General features: G+C 49.6%; 1 protein-coding gene across 4 annotated transcripts; it reads right to left on the minus strand.

The window, feature by feature from the left end:
* Positions 1-315: 315 nt before the first annotated feature.
* LOC132080122 (UAP56-interacting factor-like) lies at positions 316-12,419 on the minus strand. 4 transcript variants are annotated; one of them, XM_059483134.1, is made up of 9 exons: positions 12,248-12,419; positions 9,830-9,973; positions 5,986-6,128; positions 4,559-4,683; positions 3,643-3,724; positions 3,160-3,200; positions 3,004-3,078; positions 2,253-2,364; positions 316-1,495 (listed from the first exon to the last, which is right to left on the minus strand). In XM_059483134.1, the coding sequence occupies exons 1-9, from the start codon at positions 12,327-12,329 to the stop codon at positions 1,400-1,402; spliced, it is 900 nt and encodes a 299-aa protein (XP_059339117.1). In that variant the 5' UTR covers positions 12,330-12,419; the 3' UTR covers positions 316-1,399. The 4 variants fall into 4 exon arrangements, with proteins under 4 accessions (XP_059339117.1, XP_059339115.1, XP_059339116.1 ...); XM_059483132.1 differs by having other exon boundaries at positions 3,160-3,203; XM_059483133.1 differs by having other exon boundaries at positions 3,643-3,727.
* Positions 12,420-12,883: the final 464 nt, after the last annotated feature.

Here is a 12,883-nt window from a genome sequence, read left to right on the forward strand (position 1 = left end):
ATGTGTCCTCCAGAGTTCATTAACCTGACTGTTGGGTTTGTTTAATTTTGAACAATTTTGAACAAAAAATACAATTTTGAGTAGCCAGGACTGCCCTGATAATTTTGCCAATAACATTCAAGGCATAAGAGATCACAGCAAAGATTTTACAAAATAGCTATTGAAAACTTGACACTGCTTTGGAGCCAGCTTTTAAAGCAGTGAACTGCAGGTGGGCACCAATGGGGGCCAGTTTACCCCAAAGCACCAGTGTCACACAGAAGCTGAACTTGCACCAAAGAGCTGTTGAAGGAAAGGAAATAACTAGATGTGACATTTGACAAGTTAAGATTTTTATTCAGTGCACTGGACTCATACATCACTGCTTCATCAACTAAAACATTTCACACATTCCTATAAAACCAATGCCAAGTCCAGTCTCTTAAAGATGCTTGGTGTAAAACATAAAGCAGTCTATCAGATATTTGCTGTTATAAGTATAGCTCAGAGCCCAGTAACAGGCTGTGTCCAGCATGTTCAGTGCTGGGTTCCAGCAATGGATGGAGGATGGAGCAGTTACTCAGGGTTGATGCAGGGCTTCATTACAAATGTCTAAACCCAGCTCATTAACATCTCACCCGATGTTTATCAGAGTGCTGCTGCTGGTTTGGTTATGCTGCTGCTTTGAGTATGGGTGGAGCTGCAACTACAAAAACCCTAATGCAGAACTACTCAGCACTGAAAAGAAAATGTGATCTGGGCTGGGGCAGCCTGTCTGGCTCCGTGCTGAGGACAGTGACTCCAGCAGCACGGCAGGGCACGTCTCACCCCGTCCCTGCAGCAGCAGTCAGGGCAGCACAGCAATCCACAGAGAAATGCAAGCTGCTCAGGCCTGACTGGCAGGGCAAAGCAACAGGTTTTCAGGATGGAGGGGTCTTACACTGCAAACCTTTGGGCAGGGATGCCTGCAAACAAAACTTGGGCAGCTGGGTGGATGCTGGTGACTGTGGGCAGCTGCAGCATCCCCACTTTCTCCCATGTGGGCAGGCACATGATGCTCAAAGCCTCCCACCCCAGACAGTGTAGGAAGGCTTCATGGTACACCCTCCCACTATCAGCCATCACCCTGGTCAGTACAGGGTGCCCTGGCAGGGGGACAGGGCTGGTGCCAGCCCTACAGCTTCCCAGCAAATCCATCTCTGCTCATCCCCCTCCCTGCCCGTGTGCCAGCTGCCCTGTGCTCTGGCCCAAACGCTCATCCTGCCTGATCCCTGCCCTCACTCACTCATTCACTCTGTGTGGAAGGAAGGAGACAGCACATTGCCAAATCAGCTATCTCAAAGGGAATCTAAGGACTTTTATTGAGGCCGTGTCAGGGAGCCTGGAGTGTCCCAGGCAGCCCCTGTGCCGAGCACGTGTCCTAAGGCATGGTGACCGTCCGCCGGGCGCTCCTGGCCGCTGTAAAGCGCCTCTTATTCCTCAGACCAGAGAACCTCTCATCCAGAGTCAGGCTGGTCTGCAGGGGAAAGCGAGAGCGAGTCAGTCCCCTGTCCTGTGGCAAAGCACAGCCAAACTCGTAGCAGGGGTATTGATTAGAGCCCATCAGTCAGGCTGGTGATTCACAGCTGGTTAGTCAATTAAACCACTCAGCACACAGACACAGGGAGCTCGACAGACTGTGTGTGGCTGGAAAACCTCCAAGCAGCTCCCAGCCCCAGGACACAGGGCATCCTCGGCAAGAACAGGAGCAAGCAGATGGCATTTGAGCACAAGGCACCAGGTAAAACCAAACCGTCCAGACAAGAGACGCCGGCAATGAAGAAGGTGGAGCAGGATTTCTCAGCTGCCCCAGGGCTCTTGGACCATACTTCAGTGTAAAATGTGACACCAAGAAGGGCACCAAAGCAAAGAGCGAGCAAAGCCCAGAAGTGCCACGTGTCTCTGAGGAATGGGAAGCACTGACAGTGAAACAGTCCCCTCTGGCCAGGACTACTCATCAGCAGGACCTCCCTGCTCCAAGCAAGCACACGGACAGGCCAAGACAGGCCATCAGAGTGGGGAAAACTGGGCTGAGTCTGTAGTTGCTGAACAGTCTTCTCAAGTGCCTTCAGTTTTGTGAGCAACCTGGCCAACACAGCTACGGGACTTTCCTCCCAGGCTGTGTTAGATAAACCCAGCTGGCAGCCCCAGAAACCTGAGTGTGACGTTAAGAGCTCAGTGGCGGGGCTGCTGCAGGGAGCCAGGTGCCTCCTGTGCCGTCGACAATCCTCTACCTGGTTGGCCATGGCGCGGAAGTTGAACCTCAGCAGCACCCCCCGGGGCTGGGGCTTGGCCACCTGTGCTGGGGCTCTCTGGCTTCGCAGGAACGGGCGCTTGGATCCAGGCCTGGGGAAAGCACAGAGCTGCTGTCACTCAGGATGCTCAGGCAGCACTTCCCATCCTCTCAAACCAGCATGGAGTAAAGGACACAGCCACACACTCCACCTGTCCCATAGCATGTCTCCCTGGCAGAGCAGCCGTGCAGGCAGAGTCCAGCACTGGGGACTGTCACATCCAGGCTATTCAGGGGTGCTCTCTGCACCCAGGACATGCACAGTGCCCTCACCCACCCTCCCCTCTGCCCCCAGCTGGGTGCCAGGTCCTGCAGCTGCCCCTTTCCAGCCTCTGAGCTCTTCTTACACAGCGAGCACAGGGTGTCCCTTTGGGGCATGCTGTTTCTCCCAACACCCCACGACCAGCACAACCAGCCTGCCACCTCTTCCCACAATGGTGCTTCCATTTCTCCTCACTCTGCATAACAAATGAGGGCAGTGTAATTACAGATTACCATGTAATTACAGGTAAATAGAGGAGATTTCTATCTCCTTCTGATATGCTGGGAAAGGAACCAGACATCATTTGCCAACCATTTTGGGTCTGAACCCACTGCACACTCATTACAGAAGTGAAGCTGCAATAATGCTAAAGGGATTTGCAATGGCTTTTGTAGGGCTCCCACCCTAACAAATCACCTCATTTACTTACAGGCTGAGCTGGCCCGCCTGGGGATTAAGCACAGAAACCGTCAGAATTGCTCCCGGGCTGGGTTTCACTTGCCACCTGCCGAGACAGGGAGATTTATCCAGCTTCAAGCCTGAAAGAGCACTGCCTATTTGCATTGTGCCTTTGTTCTCCAATTACCTTCTCATCCTTGGCGGTTTCCCTTCTCCTTGAGAATCCATCTGCTGTAAAATATATTTAAAAACAATTACTTCAAAGAATTAGCTCTCAGAAACAGTGACTCCTTTTCCAGGATTTTGTTTGGTGTATCTGAAGAGCTCCTTCCTTGTGAGTTGTGAAGAAATGTGCTAATCTGGGGTTTCCCACTAGCACAGTAATGTGTATGAGGTGCCTTTACCTTGCCCTGCTTGTGCTGCTCTATAAATTGCAAGGTTTATTTTTATCACCCTCCCAGGATTTATTTCCCAGCTGCCAGAATACCAAGCTGCATTAAAAACTGCCTGCAAATACTTTCCTATCAATACCTGCAGCATTCAGGTCTGCATAACAAATGAGGGCATCTCTCTCCCAGTTACTTTAGGAAGCAAAGCTGCAACTGGGCTGGTAAAACGTGAAGGTTTGTCACTAGCAGCAGGCTGCAGAGGAAATGGCTCAAGCACTGACCCATCTCTGGAAGGGAGCTTTGTAGAACCACTGCTGCATCCGCTTCTGCTGGAATGCTGCTCCCCTGTTCAGCAGGAAAGGCCTGCTAAAGGAGAGAGACAAAGAGGTCAGCATCATACCAGGTATCTCTAACACTTAATGCCAAAATACCTAACCCAAGCTGGTCTAAAAAAGCAGTGTAAGAAGCAAATGAGGCAGTTTGTTACAGAGTTCAGCCCAACAGGTTTTTCTGCCAGCAAAGGATTTCAGAGGAACTTGATTTCCTGTTCAAATGAGGCAACAGTTTGTGTGTTCTGAGCTGTGCTCATTAAAAGCAAAAAACATGGGAGGAAAATCATAGAAAAAAATCAGGTCAGAAAGGACCTCTCAATGTTATTCAGTCCCTGTTCTGCTCAGAGCAGATGAAGGATTGCAAGGAGCTTCCTTTTGAGCTCAGAGAACATAATGATCTCGATGAGACAGTGCCCAGCACCTGGCACACTGCCTTCCCCACAGCTCCTGGGGCACAGCCTGCTCCTGCAGCCCCTCACTGGGACACACTCCCTGTCTGCCCATCCCTTATGGCTGGAATCTGTATTTCCTGCCTGTATGAAAATAAATGCTATTTCACCCTTCAAAAGTTTCCCAAAGCGACTAAGTTTATTAAAAATACCAAGGTCACATTTTCTGTGCTTCCTGAAATAAAATCACAGATTAATATAGGCATTATTAACTATGAGTACGAGGTTGTTTCCTTTCCAAGTGCCTTCCTAACATACCCAGGGGTATTTTTCTGGTGCTGCACATGCACATGGCTGTAGCCACACCCAGCTGGCACATACAGAGAGAGAAACCCCATAGGTAAAAAAAATCCCATGATTTGCACAGGTAAAAACCACTGAAAGCCAAAATAACCCAGAGTTACCAGAGATTTTACCTCCTCCCTGGGGCACGGATGCTGGCAGCATCTGCTCTGAAACTCTTGGGGCTTGCAGATGGCTGTGGCTGTTCCTCCTGCTGCCCACCACTGCTTTTGGCAAAAGCATTGCTCTTCTTGGTGCCCTGAAAGAGCAGGGAGACCTCAGCAGTTGTCACCTGCAGCACAATCTTGGTACAAGAGCAGGGGGTGAGGGCAGGGACAGCACACGAGGGGCTGCTCTCTGCTGATAACAATCGGTCAGGGGGTGCCTTGCTTCCTGCACATGGAACAGCAGGTGCCAGGGAGAATGCTGCATTCTAATTCTAATTAATTTAATTCTAATGCTGCAGAAACCAAAGAAGAAAACAAAGATCAGTCCATGCAGAGTGAATCTCACAGAAGCTGTGCATTACAGCCCTGTTCAGGTTTCAGCCCTGTTCACCCTTTTGGTCATCAGCTCTTTCTTGTCTGGAAGGTGCATTGCCTGGACCATGCCCTGCTGCATGGAACACACCAGAAGAGCCTCAGCAGGGTCTGTCCTGCAGTTCCAACACACACTGCCCCAGGCTCCAGCCTGGTGACTTCTGTGGGACAGCTACCATCATGTTAGTACCAACTAACTGAGGTCTATTCCATATTCTTCCCCCTTGGTTTATTCCTGCAAAGTGGAAGCTACTGTAGAATTCTGCCTCCTAGCAACTGCTTATTACTCTGTAAATACCAGCCACACTCAATATCTGAGTCATCCTGGTCTTTCTTTTCAGGAATAACCTCACTCCTTGCACATGCATGCTCAGTTTAGGGCTTTCTTATTTACACCCCTACAACACATTCACTAAATGTGCCATCCTCTTCAGCATTTGCATTTTTTTTAAAAGCTCACTGAACATCTATGACCTCCTAACTGAGTGGATTTTCATCAGTGCAGGAAAACCCAGCTGCCTCTCACACTATCTGTCACAGCACTGGCAATCAGTGTCTCTGGTGGAAAGTACATCTCTGAACCAGAGTCACCTGACAAGTCACCAAGTCTGTCCTTTGACTTCACAGGAACTAGGAAAATGCTCTGGGTGGAGAACAAATAACAAAGAATCTTAACACACCTCCTCTAAATGATAATAGTAAGATGAGATGCCATGGAATTAATTTTTATGGAAATATTTTTAAACCTTTTCATACTAATTTCAAAAAATCTTTTTTAGCAAAACCCATGGGAACTGATCAGTAAAATTATGCTAAGTCAGAAGCTTTATAAAACTAACTGTAAAATTGCTATTCCATATTCATGTATGTCTGTACTCACCTATGCATACAAATGCTGTGCACAGGCATTAAAAGATGGTGTTTTTTTATGCAGATTGTTCTTTGGGGTGATCCAGGATCATAAAATTGAGCAGATTTCCACATGACATTAGGGAAAAGCCAGACCCTCCTCATTGCCCTACCTCCTGGGCCGAGTCCTGGCGGTTCAAAGGGCTCACTCCTTGGAATGCAGCAGCTGCTCTTCTCTTGCCACCAGGCAGAGCATTCCTGAACTGCCTCCGATTGAGCTGCTGCTGTCCAAAGCCTCTTCTGAAACGCTGAGGTCCTAAAAACAAAGCCCTCTTTAGCAACCTTCAAAATTTGGTTTATGACTCCAGTTTTGTAAATAGATTACAAGGTTAACTTAATGTGATACTACAGAAGTAGTGGTGCAAAAGTCACGCTGATTCATTTTAAATAATGAATTTTTCCAACGTCTCTCTAGCACTCTTATTGTATATAGGACTGCCATACACATTATTTGATATGAAAGAATACAGAACAGAAAAGCCTTTCACAATTCTGATTCCTCATAAAGACAGGAACACCCACATCAGGAGACCTGTCAATCTGTTGTCAGAGCTCACACTGCTATGAATTAACTATGAAACAGAAAAAGACTTTAGCTACAGATATACACATGACTTGAGCGTCCCAAACCCAGCCCCACAGCAGCTCTGAGGGCCCACATCAAAGCACAATTTTTATATATATATATATATATATATATATATATATATATATATATATTTGTTTTCTTTTAGCTTGACACACCATAGTTTCTCCTATTGTAGTAGAAGCGTCCTGCTGTTCTGCCATGATACACACACACTCGCTGTACGTCCTGCATTTAACCTTCTCCCCTAAGCCTGCTGATGATTCTGAAGAGTGCTGAAGTGTTGAGCGACAGGAAAGCCCTGTCACACTGAGGCACAGTGCTTCCAAACCTAATTACTGCACATAATAAAATTCTGTAGTCGTAATGAGACAGCAAGTCTCTGAGTCACGGTGCGAGCTGCCACAGGCACAACAACAACAATCACAAAGCCTCAGCTGGAATGCCAGGATGGAATTTCTTTCTGTTACCTCACAAACCAGCAGATCCCTGAAGCAACACCTAAGCAGAGCCACTTGGGCACAGTCAGCAGCACCATTCAGCTTGGCCCAGGGCTGGACAATCACCAGGCTGCCCCTCACACCAGTTTATCAAGGGTTTGCCTGCACAGGGTCACCACCACGCTGTGCTCTGATCTCTGAACCAAGGCAGGCAGCTCAAGCATGTCCAGAAGGGTGCCCCAAGCCTACCAAACACCTCCATTATCTATAACCAGATGTTATACTGCTCAGTGCACACAAGGGTAAACAGCAGATGTGTGCTTTCCTTCACTGCTGCTTCACACTTTGCCATCCCCAGCTGCAAGGTCACTGAAGCCCCTCTGTTTTGAGCCCATTCCCCCCAAGAGCTGCTGTAGCAGTGAGGTGTGCCCACACCTTGGGGTGAATAAATCAGGCACAAAGCTGTGCATGGCAGAGGGCAGTGAGAGTGCACTCAAACCCTGGATCTCACTGACACAAAGCACAGAGCAGTGAGGTGCATATATTGATCTCACATCAACTGCTACGTGACAGCAATTTATACTGCCTTGGAGCAACTGCAAATGAAGTGTCCTGAGGCAGCAGTGGCATGGCTGTGAGGGGCCACCACTGCCACAAAGAATGAAGGCTGCAGCCTCAGGGTGTCACACCAGCCAGCACCAACCTGAGCTGCTTACAATGGGACATGCTTGAAGATGATTTGAGCTGCTCTGGCTCTAAACAGAAGGGCACCAGGACAGGCCTGTGGGAAGCAGACCCCAAACACCATGCTGGGGTGCTTCGTGCCCCATGGCCTGAGGTGCTGCTTGGGAACATGCACAAAAACACAACACAGTTCACAAGCTCTGGGGCCAGTTGTTATTTCCTTTGCAGACAATGCCCTCTCACTGCAGAGGTGCAGGTGTGTAAATGTTCCTCTCGTGACAAACATTCAATTTTGGCAAACTGTTTCTTTCTGACCAGATGTGGACTTTCTGTAGTCAATGTCCCTTTGATTTTTTCTCCTGCTTCTATTCTCCCAGTCTGTTTTTGCCCTGCCTTGTTTCTCTTCAGCCCCTACCCTGGGCCTGTCCCTATCTCTTGCCTGTTGACTGGGCTGCTCTGCTCCTGGACACCCAGCCTTGCTGCACAGCTCTCCTACACCCTGTGGAGGACAAGAGGCTGAGCTCAGCTGCCTTTCCTGGATACTCTCAGGGCAATGGCAGGGACTGCTGCAGAAGGCAGCCCTGACTAGAAAATCGTGTCCCTGTCAGTCTGTTCCTATTAGAGAGCCTGTGCTCAGCAGGGCACTCAGGCACAGCTCACCCAACACAAATGACACATGACAGAGCCATCAGCCTCCAAGGGGGACCCCATCACACCAGCTGGGGACCAAGGCTCTGTCATCTGAAGTGTGTGACACATGGGAGGCTTCATGTCTGCAAAAGGTCTGGCAGATATTTAATAAAGTAAGAACACTTCAATAAAACCCCACAGCATCAGCAGCTGGGGAAGAACCCCCCACACACATCCCATGTTTGGATGTGTGCTCAGAGCCTGGCCCTGAGCACACCTGGGATGGCCAAAAGGCACCTCAGCTCAGCCAGTCCAGTCTGGGCACAAGTTCCCATGTATGACAGACTCTTTTTTCCAAGGAGATTTGAAATTCAAATTTCTCGTCATTAAAAATCATCTTTCCTCCACTAGGGAGGTTTAAGCCATATTCCAAGAGGGATTAACAGCACTTTGCTTGCTGGTTTAATCAGCATAATACCCTTCCCCCTCCTCTGTCATTACAGTGCAGGGCTCCTCAGATCATCATTTTGATAATGGTTATCACATCTCAGCCCAGAAGGGACTGCATTTCAGCAGGGACCAAAGTGAACTAAGCCCCTGATGAATTATGGGCTAAATTCCCAGTCATGCTGAGCTTCCCCAAATTGCTACTGACAATCAGCACCACACAGCATGGCAGGTCTCTGCACTTGGCAGGGCTGAATTCAGACTCCCTGAAAACCTATGAAATACTAAAACTAGCAGAAATAATTATATAAATTAACAGAAAAGCTCTCCCATCTAAGAAATAGGGAAAAATATTTTATTGGATTTGCCTCTGGGTGCAGTAATTGCTTGAGGGCAAGAGAATATCAAAGCCTGTGGGTTCTGATAGAAAAATCAATTTGCTAAGGGCATTTATCACCTTCATGATTTGAACTAGAACAATCCTCAGTAAGGCACTGTGTGGTGGTCACCAAGAAAGGTGGGAGGCAGAACACAGACAAGCAGGATTGCCCCCAGTGATCCCATTGTCCTGATGTATGATTGGCACTCCAATATAAGACTGAAAAGATATTTCTGAAAAATATCACTAAAATCTTCAGGGAGTGACTTAGCAGTAATTTAAAAAAAAAATCACAGAGATATTTCATGCAGCAGACAACTTTGGTTTGTAGGTAAAAGCCAGTGGAACAAAACAAAGGTGCGATCACTCAGTATTATAAAAAAAACCCTCACCCTAAAAATAGCATGCTTGGCAAAAGTGACAATTTAGCCTCAATAACTGAGCTATCAAATACAGTTACTGAGGGGGTAATTTGGATAATTTAAGTCTGCTCTGGGAAAATGAGGATTAGGAAGAGGCATAATTAAAATATGCAAAGCCAAGGGGAATAGAGAATAGATATTAAGTCACTTTAAATTAGTAATTCATGAGAGTGGAAGGAAGAGAAATGGATGAATTATGCTCTGAAAGGGCCCTGATATTCCATTGTTATGGGAAGAAAAGCTAATCAGGGCCTGAGCACATCTTATCCGCACACAGAAATTGGATAGGAGAAGGATTGAAGAGCTGGATTTTGCTAAAAATGCCTTTCCCAGCCTGGCCAGGCTGTGCTGCCTCAAGTGCCCATGTACCTTGCAGATTCCTCTGCTTCCAGGCTCGGTACCGGGGCCGCCCATAGCTGGGGGCTGAGCTCCTGTTCTTGACCTGCTGCCTTCTGCTGTCGCCCACGGCGCTGGCATCTGGCTGCTCCTTCCTGTGCCGCTTTATGATGTCATCTGGAATGAAATGAGGAGAAATCCATGGAAACTGCACTTTCCACCAACAGCCATTCCCTCTCTGGGTGCTCGAATTGTCCGTGGTAAACACGGAGCTCGCTGCTCTGTGAGCTCCGCTGGGCAGACAATGAAAGATTAAGCTCAGTTTAGAAAGTATAGGATCAATTTTGTGGGCTGGAGATTAGAGTGCAGCAAATGATTTACAAATAAGCCACCATCCAGTACGTCCCCAGCACGGGCAGGACAGAGATTTCAGACCCCATCCACCGAGGGATCTGATCCTGCAGGCGTCCCACAAGCCTTAGGGAAAACGTTTCTGCAGGGGCACAGGAGCTCAGTGCTGGGCAGAGAACTTTTCTGAGAAGGTTTGACTTGAATTGCTGTAGGAAAGGTGGCCAAAGGGGGGAGGATGTGACAGCTGTTGAGCTACTTGGATCATGCACAAAGCAGTGCCAGGTGCAGAGCTCTATCAAGAAACACCTCAGGCCCCTCCATTCTCAATCAGCTGGTCTGCAATCAACGGGATCTTCTTAACTCAAGCTCTTCTGATGAAGAGGAATGGCAAAGGGATGTCTCTTCAATAATTCGTATTTTCCAACATTTTCTTCTTTTAACCTCAAATCTTCCAGAAAATACTTTGCAAATAATAAAGGCACATCTGTGAAGCTGCAGGCAGAATGTTTTAACTTGAACGAATTAGCAAGAAATGAAGCATCCAAAACAGGCCTTTCCCAGGCAGAGGCTACTCCAGCTCCTTGATGTATCTCTGGAGTCAAAGGACAGAAGTACCATCAGCTTTCAGTGGGTGCTTACCATGAATTATCAGACCTCCAGCACTGCTCCCTTGTCATCTCCTATCAAGAAACTCCTATATCCAAATGAATACAATGCCCAAGGAAAAGAAACTAGAGCAGATGTAAGAATAGGCTGCTTTTGTGATTTGTCTTTCAAGTCTGCCAGGAAAAGAATAGGCTGGGAGATGCTGGGCCACGTTCTTGGGATGAATTTGCTAATGGTCTCAGTGAAATGTGCCTTTGGGGCACGTGTGATTTGGAGCACAGGATGCTTTGAAGCGTTTTGAAAGCATCCCTGCACGCTCTGCAGGGAGGTGACCACACTCATCCGAGGGTGGGCTGTCCACAGCATGAGCAAATGAGAGGGGCTGAATGCTCAGGTGCTTGATCTGTCACCTTTCAGTGTCTTTTCTGTTTGGGTATGAGTTGTTATCCTGCATTTTGTGCCTAAAAACATGATGGGATTAGCAGACCGATGTAATGGACTACTACACAAGGCTGCAGGGGGATCCTGAGAGGTCATTTCTATGCCCTCGAGGCAGAATGAGGTCTATCAGGGCAGCTTTAAAGTAACTCCTGCAGTTTTTTGTGACTGCTAACTCATGTAAGGCACAAATGTATCTGAAAGCATAGAAAAACCACCTGATGGAAAAAGTTCTTCACCAGGGGCATCTTGTTTTCCAATTCCCTCTTCGACCCTGAGTAAGGTGCATTCTGGATGGAATATGGAGTTGGACCAAAGGAGGTCTGACTCAGAGAAGCACTAAGGGAGAGCAAAAGCAAAGGCAGCATCACACATCAGCAAAGAGAAAAAGGGTGTGCAACACTATGTGAGAAAAATAAATCAAAAATGAGGGAGCCACTGTTGCTATAGCTCCTCATAGAGATATTAAAACAAGGGTGCATACGCCAAGGGATCAGTTTGAGTTTGCAGTGGAAAATGTTCGTCGTTCCTAACAAATGACTCTTCGCTGGGAAGAAATGACACAAGGTTTCAGTTAGGAAGCTGACCCAGTAACAAAAGGCGCTGGTGGATTTCCTTTCACAGCAGAGACACCAACACGATAATCCACCAAGATCTCTCATCCATGCGTCAGAATCCAGGCCTGGGGAGTTCACGGCAGGGCGGCTGTCGGTTGTTTATGCTCAGTGCACATTCCCGGTGCCAGAGGAATGGCGAGCATCGCAGCAAGCTGCTATAAATAGCACGGCGAGGCCACGGCCCCCTTCTCTGTCAGCGGGGCTGCTCTGCCCGAGCCCCCTGTGCCGCTGTCCCGTGAGCCCCGGGCTGCTGCCAGCCCAGCCCAGCCCAGCGCAGCTCCGAGCCCGGGCCCGCACACGGCCCCTCCGCCCGAGCGGCACCGGGACAGGGACACCCGCACGGCGGGGCCACCTGCGGCCCGAGCCCGGCCCGAGTCGCTGCGCACAGCCCCCCCGGCTCCCCGCCCGCACGGAGGGCCCGGCAGCGCCCCGCACCTACCCAGGGACATGTCGATCTCCTCGGCGCCCGGCTGCGGCCCCGCCGCGGGGCCCGGTGCGGGCTGCGGCCCCGCCGCCTCCATGGGCCCGGAGCGCTGTGCGCTCACTGCGCCTGCCCGGAATGTGCCGGCCCCGGCCCGCCCCGGCCGCTCCTGCCCTCGCCCCGGCTGTCCCTACCCTCGTCCCGGCCCCGCCCGGCTGTCCCGGCTGCCGTGTCCGGCTGTCCCTGTCCCCGCCCGGCTGTCCCGGCTTCCGTGCCCCGCTGCCCTGTCCCCGCAGCGAGCGGCACCGCCTGCAGCCAGCGCTGCTCCCCGCCCGCGTTCAGCCCTGCCCCGGCCGCCTGCCCTCCGCGCCCTCCCCGCCGATCCCTTCCATCAGCACCTCCCCTCCATCTCTCTCTGCCTCAAGCACCGTGCCCCAGCCTCTGGACTGACACTTTTCCGCTTCTCCCCCCGAATCTTCCTCCCCCGAGGTTCATGCCAGCGGCAGATGTGTTTTAACAACCCGGCAGTCAGTTCTGAGCCGTGTGAACGATGGAATGACCTTGCTTCCTTCTGAAGACCAGAAAAACAAGCAACTCTACGAACAGAGGTACTCGTGGCTCATATTCGTGCATGAAGTCTGTTCTTATTTGTAA

The sequence above is a fragment of the Ammospiza nelsoni genome, chromosome 15, assembly GCF_027579445.1.
Source record: "Ammospiza nelsoni isolate bAmmNel1 chromosome 15, bAmmNel1.pri, whole genome shotgun sequence".
Lineage (NCBI taxonomy): Eukaryota > Metazoa > Chordata > Aves > Passeriformes > Passerellidae > Ammospiza > Ammospiza nelsoni.

Coding starts and splice junctions, on each gene's coding strand:
- LOC132080122 (XM_059483131.1), bottom strand. CDS start 12,329: ATGGAGGCGGCGGGGCCGCAGCCCGCACCGGGCCCCGCGGCGGGGCCG. Junction 6,129..9,829: donor GAAGCAGAGGAATCTGCAAG/GTACATGGGCAC, acceptor CTTTGTTTTTAG/GACCTCAGCGTTTCAGAAGA. Junction 1,496..2,252: donor TCCGCGCCATGGCCAACCAG/GTAGAGGATTGT, acceptor TTTCCCCTGCAG/ACCAGCCTGACTCTGGATGA.